The sequence below is a fragment of the Pan paniscus genome, chromosome 20 (assembly GCF_029289425.2).
Source record: "Pan paniscus chromosome 20, NHGRI_mPanPan1-v2.0_pri, whole genome shotgun sequence".
NCBI lineage: Eukaryota > Metazoa > Chordata > Mammalia > Primates > Hominidae > Pan > Pan paniscus.
Genome location: NC_073269.2, coordinates 54,680,369 through 54,696,058, shown reverse-complemented (window position 1 = coordinate 54,696,058; position 15,690 = coordinate 54,680,369). Strand labels below are relative to the sequence as shown.

General features: G+C 50.0%; 1 protein-coding gene across 2 annotated transcripts in view; it reads right to left on the bottom strand.

The window, feature by feature from the left end:
* SULT2B1 (sulfotransferase family 2B member 1) overlaps positions 1-15,690 on the bottom strand; it is a 24,407-nt gene extending 8,717 nt beyond the window's left edge. The window contains exons 1-2 of one of the 2 annotated variants that reach the window (XM_034945274.3): positions 15,223-15,690; positions 3,221-3,429 (exon numbers count right to left, since the gene is read on the bottom strand). In XM_034945274.3, coding sequence (XP_034801165.1) covers positions 3,221-3,429; positions 15,223-15,391 — 378 coding nt within the window. In that variant the 5' untranslated portion in view covers positions 15,392-15,690. Of the gene's footprint in view, positions 1-3,220; positions 3,430-3,942; positions 4,046-15,222 lie in introns of those variants that run through there. The other variant, XM_034945272.3, reaches the window with a different exon arrangement.

The following is a 15,690-nucleotide window of genomic DNA, read 5'->3' as shown; positions in this document are numbered from 1 at the left end:
TAGGTCCTGAGAGGTATTTCCTAATCCCTTGGATTTTTTTGTTTTGTTTTGTTTTTTTTAGACGAAGTCTCGCTGTGTCTCCCAGGCTGGAGTGCAGTGGCACGATCTCAGCTCACTGCAACCTCTGCCTCCCAGGTTCAAGCAATTTGCCTGCCTCAGCCTCCCGAGTAGCTGGGACTACAGGTGGGTGCCACCATGCCTGGCTAATTTTTGTATTTTTAGTAGAGACGGGTTTTCGCCATGTTGGCCAGGCTGGTCTCAAACTCCTGACCTCAAGTGATCCATCTGCTTCGGCCTCCCCAAGTGCTGGGATTACAGGCATGAGCCACCATGCCCAGCCTAGTCTTATTTTTTAGAAACAAGGTCTTGTCGGCCAGGCGCTGTGGCTCACACCTGTAATCCCAACACTTTGGGAGGCTAAGGCGGGTGGATCACCTGAGGTCAGGTGTTCGAGACCAGCCTGGTCAACATGGTGAAACCCCGTCTCTACTGAAAATACAAAGAATTAGCTGGGCATGGTGGTGGGCACCTGTAATCCCAGCTATTTGGGAGGCTGAGGCAAGAGAATCGCTTGAACCCTGGAGGCAGAGGGGCAGAGGTTGCAGTGAGCCAAGATCGTGCCATTGCACTCCAGCCTGGGCAACAAGAGGGAAACTCTGTCTCAAAAAAAGAAAAAAAAAAAAGAAAAAAGAAAGAAAAAGAAAAAAGAAACAAGGTCTTGTTCTGTCCTTGAGGCTGGAGTGCCTGTGGCACAATCGTGGCTCACTGCAGCCTCAAACTCCCAGGCTCAAGTGATCTTCCTACCTCAGCCTCCCAAGTAGCTGGGACTACAGGTGTATGCCACTACACGTGACGAATTTTTAAACTTTTTTGTAGAGATGGGTGTTTCTAAGTTGCCCAGCTGGTCTTGAACTCCTGGGCTCAATCAACTGCTCACCTTGGCCTCTGAAAATGCTGGGATTTCAGGCGTGAGCCACCGCGCCCGGCCCCCTTGCCTGATTTTCACTTTTGCTTTCATTGTAATTGACTATAACCCGGGAGTCCAGCAGCTTTGCTGAACACTATGAGTTTTGCTAAGTCGTTGAGCCTGAGGGTGGTCTTGGGGACTTCCTGATTGCAGCCCCCCTCTCTGCTCTGTCCACGCTCAATTCCTTGGCGATATCACCCAGTCCTGGAGCTTCGATTAATTACAGAATATATGTGCCAAGGAATTGCAAATGGACGTGTCAGCCCTAGTCTCCCCTCAGATTCCGATGGGTGCATTTCTGTGCCCACCGGCAGCCTCTGCTGGACGTGGGATGGGCCGCCGCAGAGCCCGTGTCTTCCTCCCCCGCCTGCTCCCCTCCCTCCTCCCCTTCCCAGTTGCCCAATCCTGACAGTTGCTTCCGCCGAAACCTTGGAGTCACCCTTGACTCATCCCTTTCTCTCACACCCACATCCAGTCTGTCAGCAAATCCTCCCGGTCTCACCTTCAAAATACCTCCGTGACCACCACCCTAGTCCAGCCACCGTCCCCTCCCCTGGACCCCGGCCAGCGCCGCCTCTCGAGCTTCCCGGCTTCTGCTCTCTCGACAGTCGGTCCCCATCTGACCGCCAGAGGGCGCCGGTGAAGCCTAAGCCCGCTCGGGCTCCTCCTCTGCTGCGATCCCTGCCGCGCTGCCTCGTCACTCGGTCAGAGCTCAAGTCCTCACCGGGCCCACGCGGCCCTGCACATTTTGGCCCCTGTTGCCTCCCCACCCGGACCTCATCTCCACTCCTTTCCCCACTTGCTCACTTGGCTCCGGCCACACCGACCTCCTTCTTGCACCTCAGATACACCCACCTCAGGGCCTTTGCACCTGCTTTTCCCTCTTGCCTGAAATGCTCTTCCTCTAGAAACCTCTGTGGCTCCCACCATCACCTCCCGGGTTTTTACTCACTGGGGGCCCCCTTGACCTCCTTATTTATAATTGCAGCCCCACACCCACCTCTAACTCTATCTCCAGCCCTCTTCCCCCAATGTAAATTTATCCCATCAGACATTTTATATATTATATTATAGTGTATTATGTTATTATATATTAAATATATAAATATTAAATATAATTAAAGTATATTGTAATACTATTAAGTTATTATAATATGTAATATAATATATGGTTTTTTATTTTGAGACGGAGTTTCGCTCTTGTGCCTAGGCTGGAGTTCAATGGCGTGATCTCAGCTCACCACAACCTCCGCCTCCTGGGTTCAAGTGATTCTCCTGCCTCAGCCTCCCAAGTAGCTGAGATTACAGGCATGTGCCACCACGCCCAGCTAACTTTGTATTTTTAGTAGAGACAGGTTTTCTCCATGTTGGTCAGGATGGTCTCAAACTCCTGACCTCAGGTGATCTGCCCATCTTGGCCTCCCAAAGTGCTGGGATTACAAATGTGAGCCACTGCGCCTGGCTGTAATTTTTTTTTTTTTTTGAGATGAAATCTTGGTCTGTCTCCCAGGCTGGAGTGCAGTGGTGCCATCTCAGCTCACTGCAACCTCCACCTCCCAGGTTCCAGCAATTCTCCTGCCTTAGCCTCCTAAGTAGATGGGATTACAGGCACCCACCACCAGATCCGACTAATTTTTGTATTTTTAGTAGAGACATGGTTTCACCATGTTGGCCAGGCTGGTACTGAACTCCTGGCCTCAAGTGATCTGCCTGCCTCTGCCTCCCAAAGTGCTGGGATTACAGGCGTGAGCCACCATGCTGGCACTGGCTTTTTTCTTTCTTTTTTTTTTTTTTTTTGAGACTGAGTCTTGCCCTGTTGCCTAGGCTGGAATGCAGTAACGTGATTTCAGCTCAGTGCAGCCTTGACCTGCTGGGCTCAAGTGATCCTCCCACCTCAGCATTCCAAGTAGCTGGGACTTACAAGTGTGTGCCACCACGCCTGACTGATTTTTAAAATTTCTTGTAGTGACGTGGTCTCACTATGTTGCCCAAGCTGGTCTCAAACTCCTGGCCCAAAGTGATCCTCCCGCCTCAGCCTCCCAAAGTACTGGGACTACAGGCGTGAGCCATCGCTCCCTGCCAAAGGGCAGGCATTTCTGTGTGTATATTGACCACTGTGCTAGATCAGAGTCAGGCACATAGTAGGTGCTTAACAAATAGGTGCTGAATGAATCAATGAGTTATGCTCCGTCCACCCATTACCCCACACACCCATGCAGCCCCTCCCAACTGACACACACCCCTCCTCCCAACCTTGGCCTTGGAGCTGAAGAAGGCCTTGGTGAAGATCTGGATGGGAAGATGGGAGCTCATGAGGCGGGGGCTGTACTGGTCCGGGAGGCTGAAGGCACCCACAATGGTCTCACACCAGGGTGCCCGCTCCCAGATGGGCACGGAGCGGATCCAGGACGGATCCCCTTCCTTCAGGATTAAGCAGATGATCTCGATCATCCAGGTCGTGCCTGTTGGGAGAAATCGAGCAGATTAATTGGGTGCGGGAGGGCTGAAGAGGGAGATATCATCAGAATAATCACAACAGCACTTATTGAGCAATTTGCCACCTTTTATTATTATTTTTTAAGACAGAGTCTTACTCTGTTGCCCAGGCTGGAGTGCAATGGCGTGATCTCGGCTCACTGCAACCTCCACCTCCCAGGCTCAAGCAATTCTCCTGCCTCAGCCTCAGCCGAGTAGCTAGCATTACAAGCGCCCACCACCACGCCCGGCTAATTTTGCATTTTTAGTAGAGACGAGGTCTCCCCATGTTGGCCAGGCTGGTCTCGAACTCCTGACCTCAGGTGCTCTGCCTACCTCGGCCTCCCAAACTGCTGGGATTACAGCCGTGAGCCACCACGCCCTGCCTGACAGCATTTATTGAGCAATTTACCACCTATTTTATCACACTGATTCCTTACAGCTGGCAGAGAAGGCAAGGTTGCTTAACCTCATTTTCGGAGCCAGAAACTGAGCCTTACAGAAACCATGTCGCTCGTCCAAGGGGACAAAGCTAGGAAAGTGGTGCAGGGCAGAGACTGGTGAGCTGTCCACCCAACCCCATTTCATTTTTCTGCTGGGAATATGGCGTGATGACCTTTTCTCTTCTCCCCTGCTGCTATGTGTGGGGCCAAGAGACTGGGTCTGGCCAAGGAAGTGTAGGTGGCGGCGATGTGATGTGCGGCTATTTCCAGGCCTGGCCCATAAACGCACGCCACGTGACTCTCCACTCCCTCTCTGCTCCTGGATACAGAGACTCCAGGGGAGAATCTGGGACTCCCGGGGATGGCAGAGCCATAAGATGGAAGGAACCAAATGTCTGGGAATGCATGGATATCCCCCCACCAACCTCCTTCCACCCTTCCTGCACCAACTACAGTTTATAGGAACAAGAAACAAACTTGGCTTCAGCCGCTGAAATTCTGAGGCTGATCTATTAGTACAGCCAGAATTGCTTTACTTATTTATTTTTTTGGGGACAGAATCTTGCTCTGTCGCCCAGGCTGGAGTGCAGTGGTGTGATCACAGCTCACTGCAGCCTTGAAATCCCGGGCTTAAGAGATCCTCCCGCCTCAGCCTCCCGAGTAGCTGAGACCACAGGTGCACACAACCACACCTGGCTAATTCCTTATTTTTATTTTTAGTAGACATACGGCCCCACTATGGTGCCCAGGCTGGTCTTGAACTCCTGGGCTCAAGCAATCCTCCTGCCTCAGCCTCCCAAGGTGCTGGGAGCAGAGGCATCATGCCCAGCAGGCACTCCTTTAATACATGGAGAAAGCTGGAATTGAACCCAGGTGTCTGGACATAAAAATCTCTGCTCTTTTCACTTTTCACTGCCCACTTTTGAGGGTCACCCCTTTTTTTATTATACTTTAAGTTTTAGGGTACATGTGCACAACGTGCAGGTTAGTTACATATGTATACATGTGCCATGTTGGTGTGCTGCACCCATTAACTCGTCATTTAACATTAGGTATATCTCCTAATGCTATCCCTCCCCCCTCCCTCCCCCTTTTTTTCTTTTTGAGATGGAGTTTTGCTCTTGTTGCCCAAGCTGGAGTGCAATGGCGCGATCTTGGCTCACTGCAACCTCCGCCTCCCGGTTTCAAGCAATTCTCCTGCCTCAGCCTCCCTAGTAGCTGGGGTTACAGGCATGCACCACCACGCCTGGCTAATTTTTGGTATTTTTAGTAGAGATGGGATTTCACCATGTTAGCCATGCTGGTCTCGAACTCTTGACCTCCAGTGATCCACCTGCCTCGGCCTCCCAAAGTGCTGGGATTACAGGAGTAAGCCACTGTGCCCAGCTGAGGTTCACCTCTTTATTTCTGTGGGGAGCCACAGAATGTTACCTAGTGGAGAGGGACCTCATCAAGGACCCAATTCACAGTTTTGAATTTCAGGAGACCACAGGCTGTTCAGAAGAGAAACAATTACGTTCAAAATTACTTTCTGTTAGTATTCATTGCATTTAATTCTTTTTGAGACAGGATTCCGCTCTGTGACCTGGGCTGGAGTGCACTGTTGCAGTCACAGCTTACTTCAGCTTCAGCCTCCAACTCCCAGGCTCAAGTGATCCTCCCACCTCAGCCTCTGGAGTAGCTAGACCACATGTACCCAGCTTTTTTTTTTTTTTTGAGAAGGAGTCTCACTCTGTTGCCCAGGCTGGAGTGCAGTGGCTCTATCTCGGCTCACTGAAACCTCTGCCTCCTGGCTCTATCTCGGCTCACTGAAACCTCTGCCTCCTGGATTCAAGCAATTCTCCTGCCTCAGCCTCCCAAGTAGCTGGGACTAGAAGTGTGCCACCATGCCTGGCTAGTTTTTGTATTTTTAGTAGAGATGGGGTTTTGCCATGTTGGCCAGGTTGGTCTCAAACTCCTGACCTCAGGTGATCCACCTGCCTTGGCCTCCCAAAGTGCTGGGATTATAGGCATGAGCCACCATGCCCAGCCTGCGCCCACCTAATTTTTAAAATTTTTGTAGAGATGGGGTCTCACTGTGTTGCCCAGGCTGGTCTGGAGCTCCTGGCCTCTAGCGATCCTCCTGCCTTGGCCTCCCAAAGTGCTGGGATTACAGGCGTAAGCCACCACATCCAATCCATTCACTGGATTTCATTCTAACAACCACCTTGTACCAGTTATCAGTTTACAGGCTGGTGGCTCCAACTTCATGCCTCTCTCCCGTTTTGTGATATTGAAGCTGGACCCTGTAAACATTTCTCCTCTGCCAGCTAGCTCAGTGTTAAACCTTGTCAGCAGAGGGCGCTAGAGGAACACTGAATGAGGATGGGGCTCTTCCTGATTCTCACGGGCTCCTCTCAGCGGGATCTTGTGATGGACAGGGGCCAGCTCTGCACTAGACACGCAGTGACGTTTACCCCTCCCCCTAGCAAATTTCAGTGGCCTGTTGCACCTCAGTGAACTTCTCAGTCACCCAGTGGGTCATGACCATACCTCTGCAGCGAAACTCTAATCTTGTGTGGGGAGCCGGTTGGGCAGGCAAGTCCTTCTTCCCAATTTCTTTCTTTCTTGGGAGTTTGGCTTCAGCCCTAGAGGAAGTGGCTGCACCCTATTTTAGCTATTCCTGTGTGTGGTGTTTTTTGTTTGTTTGAGACGGAGTCTTGCTGTGTTTCCAGGCTGGAGTGCAGTGGCGTGATCTCAGCTCACTGCAACCTCCACCTCCCGGGTTCAAGTGATTCTCCTGCCTCAGCTTCCCGAATAGCTGTGACTACAGGCGCACGCCAGCATGCCCAGCTAATTTTTGTATTTTTAGTGGAGACGGGGTTTCACCATGTTGGTCAGGATGATCTCAATCTCTTCACCTCGTGATCTGCCTGCCTCAGCCTCCCTAAGTGCTGGGATTACAGGCGTAAGCCACTGTGCCTGGCCTTTTGTTTGTTTGTTTGAGACAGTCTGGCTCTGTCGCCCAGGCTGGAGTGCAGTGGCGCAATCTCCACTCACTGCGACCTCCGCCTCCTGGGTTCCAGCGATTCTCATGCCTCAGCTTCCCAAGCAGCTGGGACTACAGGCATGCACCACCAGGCCCGGCTAATTTTTGTATTTTTAGTAGAGACGGGGTTTGGCCATTTTGGCCAGGCTGGTCTTGAACTCCTGACCTCAGGTGATCCGCCCGCCTCGGCCTCCCAGAGTGCTGGGATTACAGGCATGAGCCACTGCACCCGGACGAATTTCCTTCCTTTTTACAGCTGAATAATATTCCATTGTATGAATATAGCATAATTTGTTTATCCATTCATTCATGAATGGCAGATATTTGGATAGTTTCAGCTTTTGGTCATTGCAAATAATGTGGCTATGAACATTGGTGTACAAATATCTGTCAGAGTGCCCCCACCTAGTATTTAGTTCTTTTGGGCATATTCCTGGAAGTGGAACTGCTGAGTTAATATGGTAATTCTATCTTTAATTTTTTGAGGAACTGCCAAACTGTTTTCCATAGCAGCTGTACCATTCTACATGCTCACCAACAGTGCACAAGGGCCCCATTTTCTCAACATCCTTGCCACACTTGGTATTTTCTTCTATTCTGTTTTTTCTTTTATTTTTTATTTTTGAGACAGAGTTTTGCTCTTGTTGCCTAGGCTGGAGTGCAATGGCATGATCTCGGCTCACTGCAACCTCCACCTCCAGGGTTCAAGCGATTCTCCTGCCTCAGCCTCCCGAGTAGCTGGGAATACAGGCATGCACCACCACGCCCAGCTAACTTTGTATTTTTAGTAGAGATGGGGTTTCTCCATGTTAGTCAGGCTGGTCTCAAACTCCTGACCTCAAATGATCCGCCTGCCTCGGCCTCCCGAAGTGTTGGGATTACAGGCATGAGCCACTGCGCCTGGCCTATTCTGTTTTTTTTCTTACAAAAAAAATTTTTTTAACAGAGACGAGGTCTCGCTATGTTGCCCAGGCTGGTCTTGAAATCCTGGGCTCAAGCAATCCTCCCACTTCGGCCTCCCAAAGTGTTGGGATTGTAGGTATGAGCCACTGCACCTGGCCACATGTTATTTTCTAAATAATAGCCACGTAATGTGTGCAAATAATTCTTTCTTTCTCTCTCTCTCTTTCTCTCTCTCTGAGACATACTCTTGCTCTGTCATCCAGGCTGCAGTTCAGTGGTGCAATCTCGGCTCACTGCAACCTCCACCTCCCGGGGTCAAGTGATGATTGAGCCTCAACCTCCTGAGTAGCTGGGATTCCAGGTGCATGCCACCATGCCCGGCTGTTTTGTTTTGTTTTGTTTTGTTTTCTGAGTCAAGGTCTCACTCTTCCCCAGGCTGGAGTGTTATGGCACAATCATGGCTCACTGCAGCCTCAACCTTCTAGGCTCAGGTGATTCTCCCACCTCAGCCTCCCAAGTAGCTGGGACTACAGGCACGCACGACCACGCCTGGCTAATTTTTTTTTTTTTTTTTTTTGTAGAGATAGGATTTTGCCATGTTGCCCAGGCTGGTCTTGAACTCCTGGGCTTAAGCTATCCACTTGCCTTGGCCTCCCAAAGTGCTGGGATTACAGGCATGAGCCACCGTGCCTGACTGCAAATAATTCTTTTTTCATTTTATTTTGAGACAGGGTCTCGCTCTGTTGCCCAGACTGGAGTGCATTGGTACGATCTTGGCTCACTACAACCTCTGCCTCCCCAGTTCAAGCAATTCTCATGCCTCAGCCTTCCGAGTAGTTGGGACCACAGGCGCGCGCCACCATGCCCAGCTAATTTTTGTATTTTTAGTAGATATGGGGTCATGTAGGCCAGGCTGGTCACCTACTCCTGGCCTCAAGTGATCCGCCTGCCTCGACCTCCCAAAGTGCTGGGATTACAGGTGTGAACCACACCCCCGGCTCAGAGAACAAGCTTCCACAATCTCTATAGAGGGAAATGTAGCCATTACATATCAAAATTACAAATGTACAGACTCTGACCAAGCAATTCTATGTCCAGATATTTGTCCTAGAGATAAGTGTGTTCAATGCCAAGTACTGCACGTACAAGGCATTGTGTTTAAAGTTTACACTGTATACATAGGCAAAAGATTGAACATAAATATCAGTCACTAGGAAACTGGTTAAGCAAGAATTATTGTATATCCTATGTTATGAAATACCATGGAACTATTAAAAAAACCCAGAAACTTATTTGTTTAAAGTTCCAAGATGGGACAATGTCAAGGTATAAGGAGAAAGAAAAACATAAGCAAAATCAAGGCTGGTCACAGTGGCTCATGCCTGTAATCCCTGCACTTTGGGAGGCCGAGGCAGGTGGATCACCTGAGGTCAGGGGTTCGAGACCAGCCTGGCCCACATGGCAAAACCCCGTCTCTACTAATAATTCAAAAATTAGCCAGGCATGGTGGCGGGCACCTGTAATCCCAGCTACTCGGGAGGTTGAGGCAGGAGAATCGCTTGAACCCAGGAGGCGGAGGTTGCAGTAAGCCAAGATGGCACCACTACACTCCAGCCTGGGCGACAGAGCGAGACTTCATCTCTAATAATAATAATAATAATAATAATATAATAATAATAAAACATACTCTGAGAAGACGCTGATATGAAAATGAAAAGACAAGCCATAGATTGGGAGAAAATATTTGCAAAACAAGTATCTGATCAAGGATCTGTACTCACATCATATAAAGAACTCTCGGCCGGGCACGGTGGCTCACGCCTGTAATCCCAGCACTTTGGGAGGCCGAGGCAGGTGGATCACAAGGTCAGGAGATCGAGACCATCCTGGCTAACACGGTGAAACCCCGTCTCTACTAAAAATACAAAAAATTAGCCGGGCGTGGTGGTGGGCGCCTGTAGTCCCAGCTACTCGGGAGGCTGAGGCAGGAGAATGGCGTGAACCCGGGAGGCAGCTGAGATCGCGCCACTGCACTCCAGCCTAGGTGACAGAGCGAGACTCTGTCTCAAAAAAAAAAAAAAACTCTCAAATCTCAATGATAAGAAAACAATCCAATTCAAAAGAGGAAAAATATTTCAACACTTTACCAAATAATATATTTGTGAGCTTCAAGTCAGTGGCAAGTAATAGAACAAACAAAAAGGAATATATGGCCGGGCGCGGTGGCTCATGCCTATAATCCCAGCACTTTGGGAGGCCGAGTTGGGCAGATCACCTGAGGTCGGGAGTTCGAGACCAGCCTGACCAACATGGAGAAACCCCCGATCTACTAAAAAAAAAAAAAAAATGCAAAAACCAGGCATGGTGGCACGTGCCTGTAATCCCAGCTACTAGGGAGGCTGAGGCAGGAGAATCACTTGAACCTGGGAGGTGGAGGTTACAGTGAGCTGAGATCGCGCCATTGCACTCCAGCCTGGGAAATAAGAGCGAAACTCCATCTCAAAAAAAAAAAAAAAAGGAATATATATGATGGCTAATGAGCACATGAAAAGATGCTCAAACACCATTAGCTGTTAGAGAAATGCAAATTAATACTACAGTGAAACACCAGTAGGCACCTATCAAAATAGCTTTAGAAAAAAACTGGCCAGGCACAGTGGCTCATGCCTGTAATCCCAGCACTTTGGGAGGCTGAGGCAGGAAGATCGCTTGAGCCCAGGCATTCGAGACCAACCAGAGACCCTTATCGCTACAAAAATTAGCTGGGTGTGGTGGCTATTAGGGAGGCTGGGGTGGGAGCATCACTTGTGCCCAGGAGTTCGAGGTTGCAGTGAGCCATGATCTTCCCACTACACTTCAGCCTGGGCAACTGAGCAAGACCTTGTCTCCAATAAGTAAATCCCTGTTGATGCTAATCACTGGGGAAGATGTGGGGCAACAGAGGATCATCTATTGCTGGGAAGAATGAAAAAAGATAAAGCCACTTCGGGCTGGCACGGTGGCTCACGCCTATAATCCCAGCACTTTGGGAGGCTGAGGTGGGTAGATTGACTGAGGTGAGGGGTTTGAAACCAGCCTGGCCAACATGGTGAAACCCCGTCTCTACTAAAAATACAAAAATTAGCTGGGCGTGGCGGTGCATGTCTGTGGTCCCAGCTACTCCGGAGGCTGAGGCAGGAGAATTGTTTGAACCTGTGGAGGCAGAGGTTGCAGTGAACAGAGATCTCGCCACTGCACTCCAGCCTGGGCAACAGTGAGACCCTGTCTCCATAAAAAACAAAGAAACATATGTCCACATAAGAACTTGTGTGCAGGGCCCGGTGCAGAGGCTCACTCCTGTAATCCTAACACTTTGGGAGGCCAAGGAGGGAGAATTGCTTGAGCTCGGGAGTTTGAAACCAGTCTGGGCAACACAGTGAGATCTCGTCTGTGAAAAACAAAAAAATGTTTTTTTAATTAGCTGGGCGTGGTGGTGTGCACCTGTCGTCCCAGCTACTCAGGAGGCTCAGGTGGGAGGATAGCTTGAGCCCAGGAGGTCAAGGCTGCAGTCAGCTGAGACTGCACCACTGCACTCCAGCCTGGGTGAAAGATCGAGACACTGCCTCAAAAAATAAAAATAGAAACAAGAACTTGCATGCAAGGCCGAGAGCAGTGGCTCACGCCTGTAATCCCAGCACTTCGGGAGGCTGAGGCAGGTGGATCACCTGAGGTCAGGAGTTCGAGACCAGCCTGGCCAACATGGTGAAACCCTGTCTCTACTAAAAATACAAAGATTAGCTGGGCGTGGTGGCAGGTGCCTGTAATTCCAACTACTCAGGAGGCTGAGGCAGGAGAATCGCTTGAACCTAGGAAGCAGAGGTTGCAGTGAGCCGAGATTGCGCCATTGCATTCCAGCCTGGGGGACAAGAGCAAGACTTCGTCTCAAAAAGAAAAGAAAAGAAAAGAAAAAGGCCGGGCGCGGTGGCTCGTGCCTGTAATCCCAGCACTTTGGGAGGCCAAGACGGGCAGATCATGAGGTCAGGAGATCGAGAGCATCCTGGTTAACACGGTGAAACCCCGTCTCTACTAAAAATACAAAAAATTAGCTGGGTATGGTGGTGGGCGCCTGTAGTCCCAGCTAATTGGGAGGCTGAGGCAGGAGAATGGCGTGAACTCGGGAGGCAGAGTTTGCAGTGAGCCAAGGTCACGCCACTGCACTCCAGCCTGGGCGACAGAGCGAGACTCCGTCTCAAAAAAAAAAAAAGGAACTTGCATGCAATATTCGTAGCAGCTTCGTTCATAATAAGCCCCAGAGTGGAAATAATCCAAATGCTTATCAACTGATGAATAAATAAAATATAGTTTATACATAACATATTATTGGACCATAAAAAAGAATGAGACTCTGACACATGCTACAATGTGGTTGAACCTTGACAACGTGATGCTCAGGAAGAAACCAGACACAAGAGGCCACATAGTGTAGATTCCATTTCCATGAAATGCCCAAAATAGAAAAATCCATAGAAACAGAATGGAGATTGGTGGTTACCAGGGCCCGGGGGGAGGGGATATGAGGACTGGGAGGTGATGGCTTATAGGTCTAGAGTTTCTTGTTGGATGATGATAATGTTCTTTATTTTTATTTTTATTTGTTTTTGGTTTTTGAGACAGGGTCTCGCCCTATCGCCAAGGCTGGAGTTCAGTGGTGCACTCTTGGCTCACTGCTACCTCTACCCACCGGTTCCAAGCAATTCTCCTGCCTCAGCCTGCCGAATACTGGGATTACAGGCACGCACCACCATGCCTGGATAGTTTTTGCATTTTTAGTAGGCACAGGGTTTCACCATGTTGGCCAGACTGGTCTCGAACTCCTGACCTCAAATGATCCACCCGCCTCAGCCTCCCAAACTGCTGGGATTGCAGGCATGAGCCACCGTGCCTGGCCCACTCAGTTTTTTTGTTTTTGAGACAGTCTCTGCCACCCAAGCTGGAGTGCGGTGGGGTGAACGCGTCTCACTGCAACCTCCACCTCCCAGACTGAAGCAATCCTCGCATCTCAGCCTCCCAAGTAGCTGGAACTACAGGCATACACTATCGTGCCTGGCTAATTTTTGTATGTTTTGTAGAGATGAGGTCTCACCATGTTGGCCAGGCTGCTCTCGAACGCCTAGGCTCAAGAGATCCTCCTGCCTCGGCCTCCCAAAATGTTGGGATTATGGGTGTGAGCCACTGTGCTCGGCTGAAAATATTCCAAAATTGATTGTGGTGATGGATGACCAGCTCCACGCACATGGCAAAGTCATTGAATTGTACCTTTTTCTATTTGTTGAGACAGGGTCTCACTCTGTTGCCCAGGCTGAAGTGCAGTGGTGTGATCGCAGCTCACTGCAGCCTCGACTTCTCTAGCTAAAGTGATCCTCCTGCCTCAGTCTCCCAAGTGGCTGGGACTACAGGCGCACACCATCACGCCTGGCTAATTTTTTTTTTTTTAGAGATGGGGTCTTGCTATGTTGCCCAGGTTGGGCTTGAACTCTTGGCCTCAAGTGATCCTCCTACTTCAGCCTCCCAAAGTGCTGAGATTACAGGCATGAGCCACTATGCCCCGCCTACCCTCTACTTTTCTTCACAGCATTTATTGCCACCAATCATAGTGTCATATTTTTATTTGTTGATTTATTTTCTGGGTTGCCCCAGTACAATGTGAGCTCCATAAAGGGAGACATTTCAGTCTGTCTGGAGAGTTGCAGCCTTCTTTGTTCTTAGAACACTGCCTGGCACATAATATGTGTTTAATAAATACTTGGAGGAGGTGGGGAAGAGAGGAGAAAAAAGGGAAGGAAGAGTTTTTGTTATTTCCCTTTGGTCATTTAAATGCTACTTATTGACCGGGCTCACACCTGTAATCGCAGCACTTTGGGAAGCCGAGGTGGGCAGATCACGAGGTCAAGAGATCAAGACCATCCTGGCCAATACGGTGAAACCTCATCTCTACTAAAAATACAAAAATTAGCTGGGCGTAGTGGCACACGCCTGTAATCCCAGCTACTCAGGAGGCTGAGGCAGGAGAATCGCTTGAACCCAGGAGGCAGAGATTGCAGTGAGCCGAGATCACGCCACTGCACTCCAGCCCGGGCAACAGAGCAAGACTCTGTCTCAAAAAAAAAAAAAGACGGCTCAGTGGCTCACACCTGTAATCCCAACACTTTGGGAGGCCAAGGCTGGTGGATCATGAGGTCAGGAGTTCAAGACCAGCCTGGCCAAGATGGTGAAATGCTGTCTCTACTAAAAATACAAAAAAAAATAAAAAATAAAAAGAAGTAGCCGCGCGTGGTGGCAGGCACCTGTGATTCCAGCTACTCAGGAGGCTGAGGCAGAGAATTGCTTGAACCCAGGAGTCAGAGGTTACAGTGAGCTGAGATCATGCCACTATACTCCAGCCTGGGCGACAGAGAGACTCCGTCACAAAAAAAAAAAAAAAAAAAAATAGAGGGGGGTTTGCCATTTTGCCCAGGTTGGTCTCAAACTCAAACACTCAAATTGTATATAATTCACCACTTTAAAGTATACAATTTAGCCAGGCGCGGTGGCTCATGCCTGTAATCCCAGCACTTTGGGAGGCTGAGGCAGGAAGATCGCTTGAGCCCAGGAGTTCAAGACCAGCCTGGGCAACATGATGAAACCCTGTCCCTACAAAAAACACAAAAGTTAGCCAGGCATGGTGGTGCACACTTGTGGTTCCAGCTACTCAGGAGGCTGAGGTTGGGCGGATCATGTGAGTCCAGGAGGTCGAGGCTGAAATGAGCCGAGATTGTACCATCACACTGAAGCCGCAGAGCGAGACCTCCAAAAAAAAAAAAAAAAAAGTATACAATTTGGTGGTGACCAGCACCTGTAGTCCCAGCACTTTGGGAGGCCAAGGTGGGAGGTTTGATGAGCTGATATTGCACCACTGCACCCCAGCCTGAGTGACAGAGCAAGACCTTGTCTCGAAAAATAAAAATAAAAATGATCAGGTGTGGTGGTGCACGCCTGTAATCCCAGCACTTTGGGAGGCCAAGGCAGAAGGATCACTTGAGATCAGGAGTTCAAGACCAGCCTGGGCAATGTAGCGAGACCCCATCTCTACAAAAAAAAAAAAAGAAAGAAAGAAAAAGTAGAGGGTAAAGGGGACAGGGAGGAACAGAACGAGGACGCTATTTCAGCCAGGGAGGTCAGGGAAGGCGAAGTGTTGAGAACTGACCTGGAGGGGAGAGGCTGGGCACCGGGTGGGTATCCCTGGGAGGCTACTTCTGGCAGGGGCACCGCTCTGAACAGACCCGGCCCCACTTTTCCTCCTCCCCTCCTTCTCTATGTGCCTTTCCTGTCCTCTGCCGCACCCCCTCCCCACTCTCCCCAGCCCCCGACGCCCGCAGCCCAGCAGGTACCTGACTTGGGGTAGGTGATGATAAAGATGTCGTCGTCCCGCACATCTTGGGTGTTCTCCGCCAAGCTGATGCTCTCGAGCGAGTACAGGCCGACGGGGAAGGGGACGCCCTTGTACCGGAAGTATTCACCTGGCAACTTCTGGCTGTGGAAAGGTGGGGGAGACGCCATGAGGGAGAGTAGGGAGGTGGGTGCTGGAGTTCTCAGGGTGGCGACACTCGGACCCTGGCAAGGAACTTCCTCCTCAGAGCCTCAGTCCCTCTTCTGTAAAGTGGTGACACTGTCCCTATAAACTTTATAAAGCTGATCAGGCGCAGTGGCACACTCCTGTAATCCCAGTACTTTGGGAGACAGAGGTGGGTGGATCACCTGAGGTCAGGAGTTTGAGACCAGCCTGGCCAACATGGTGAAACCCCGCCTCTACTAAAAAGACAAAAATCAGCCAGGCGTGGTGGCACATGCCTGTAATC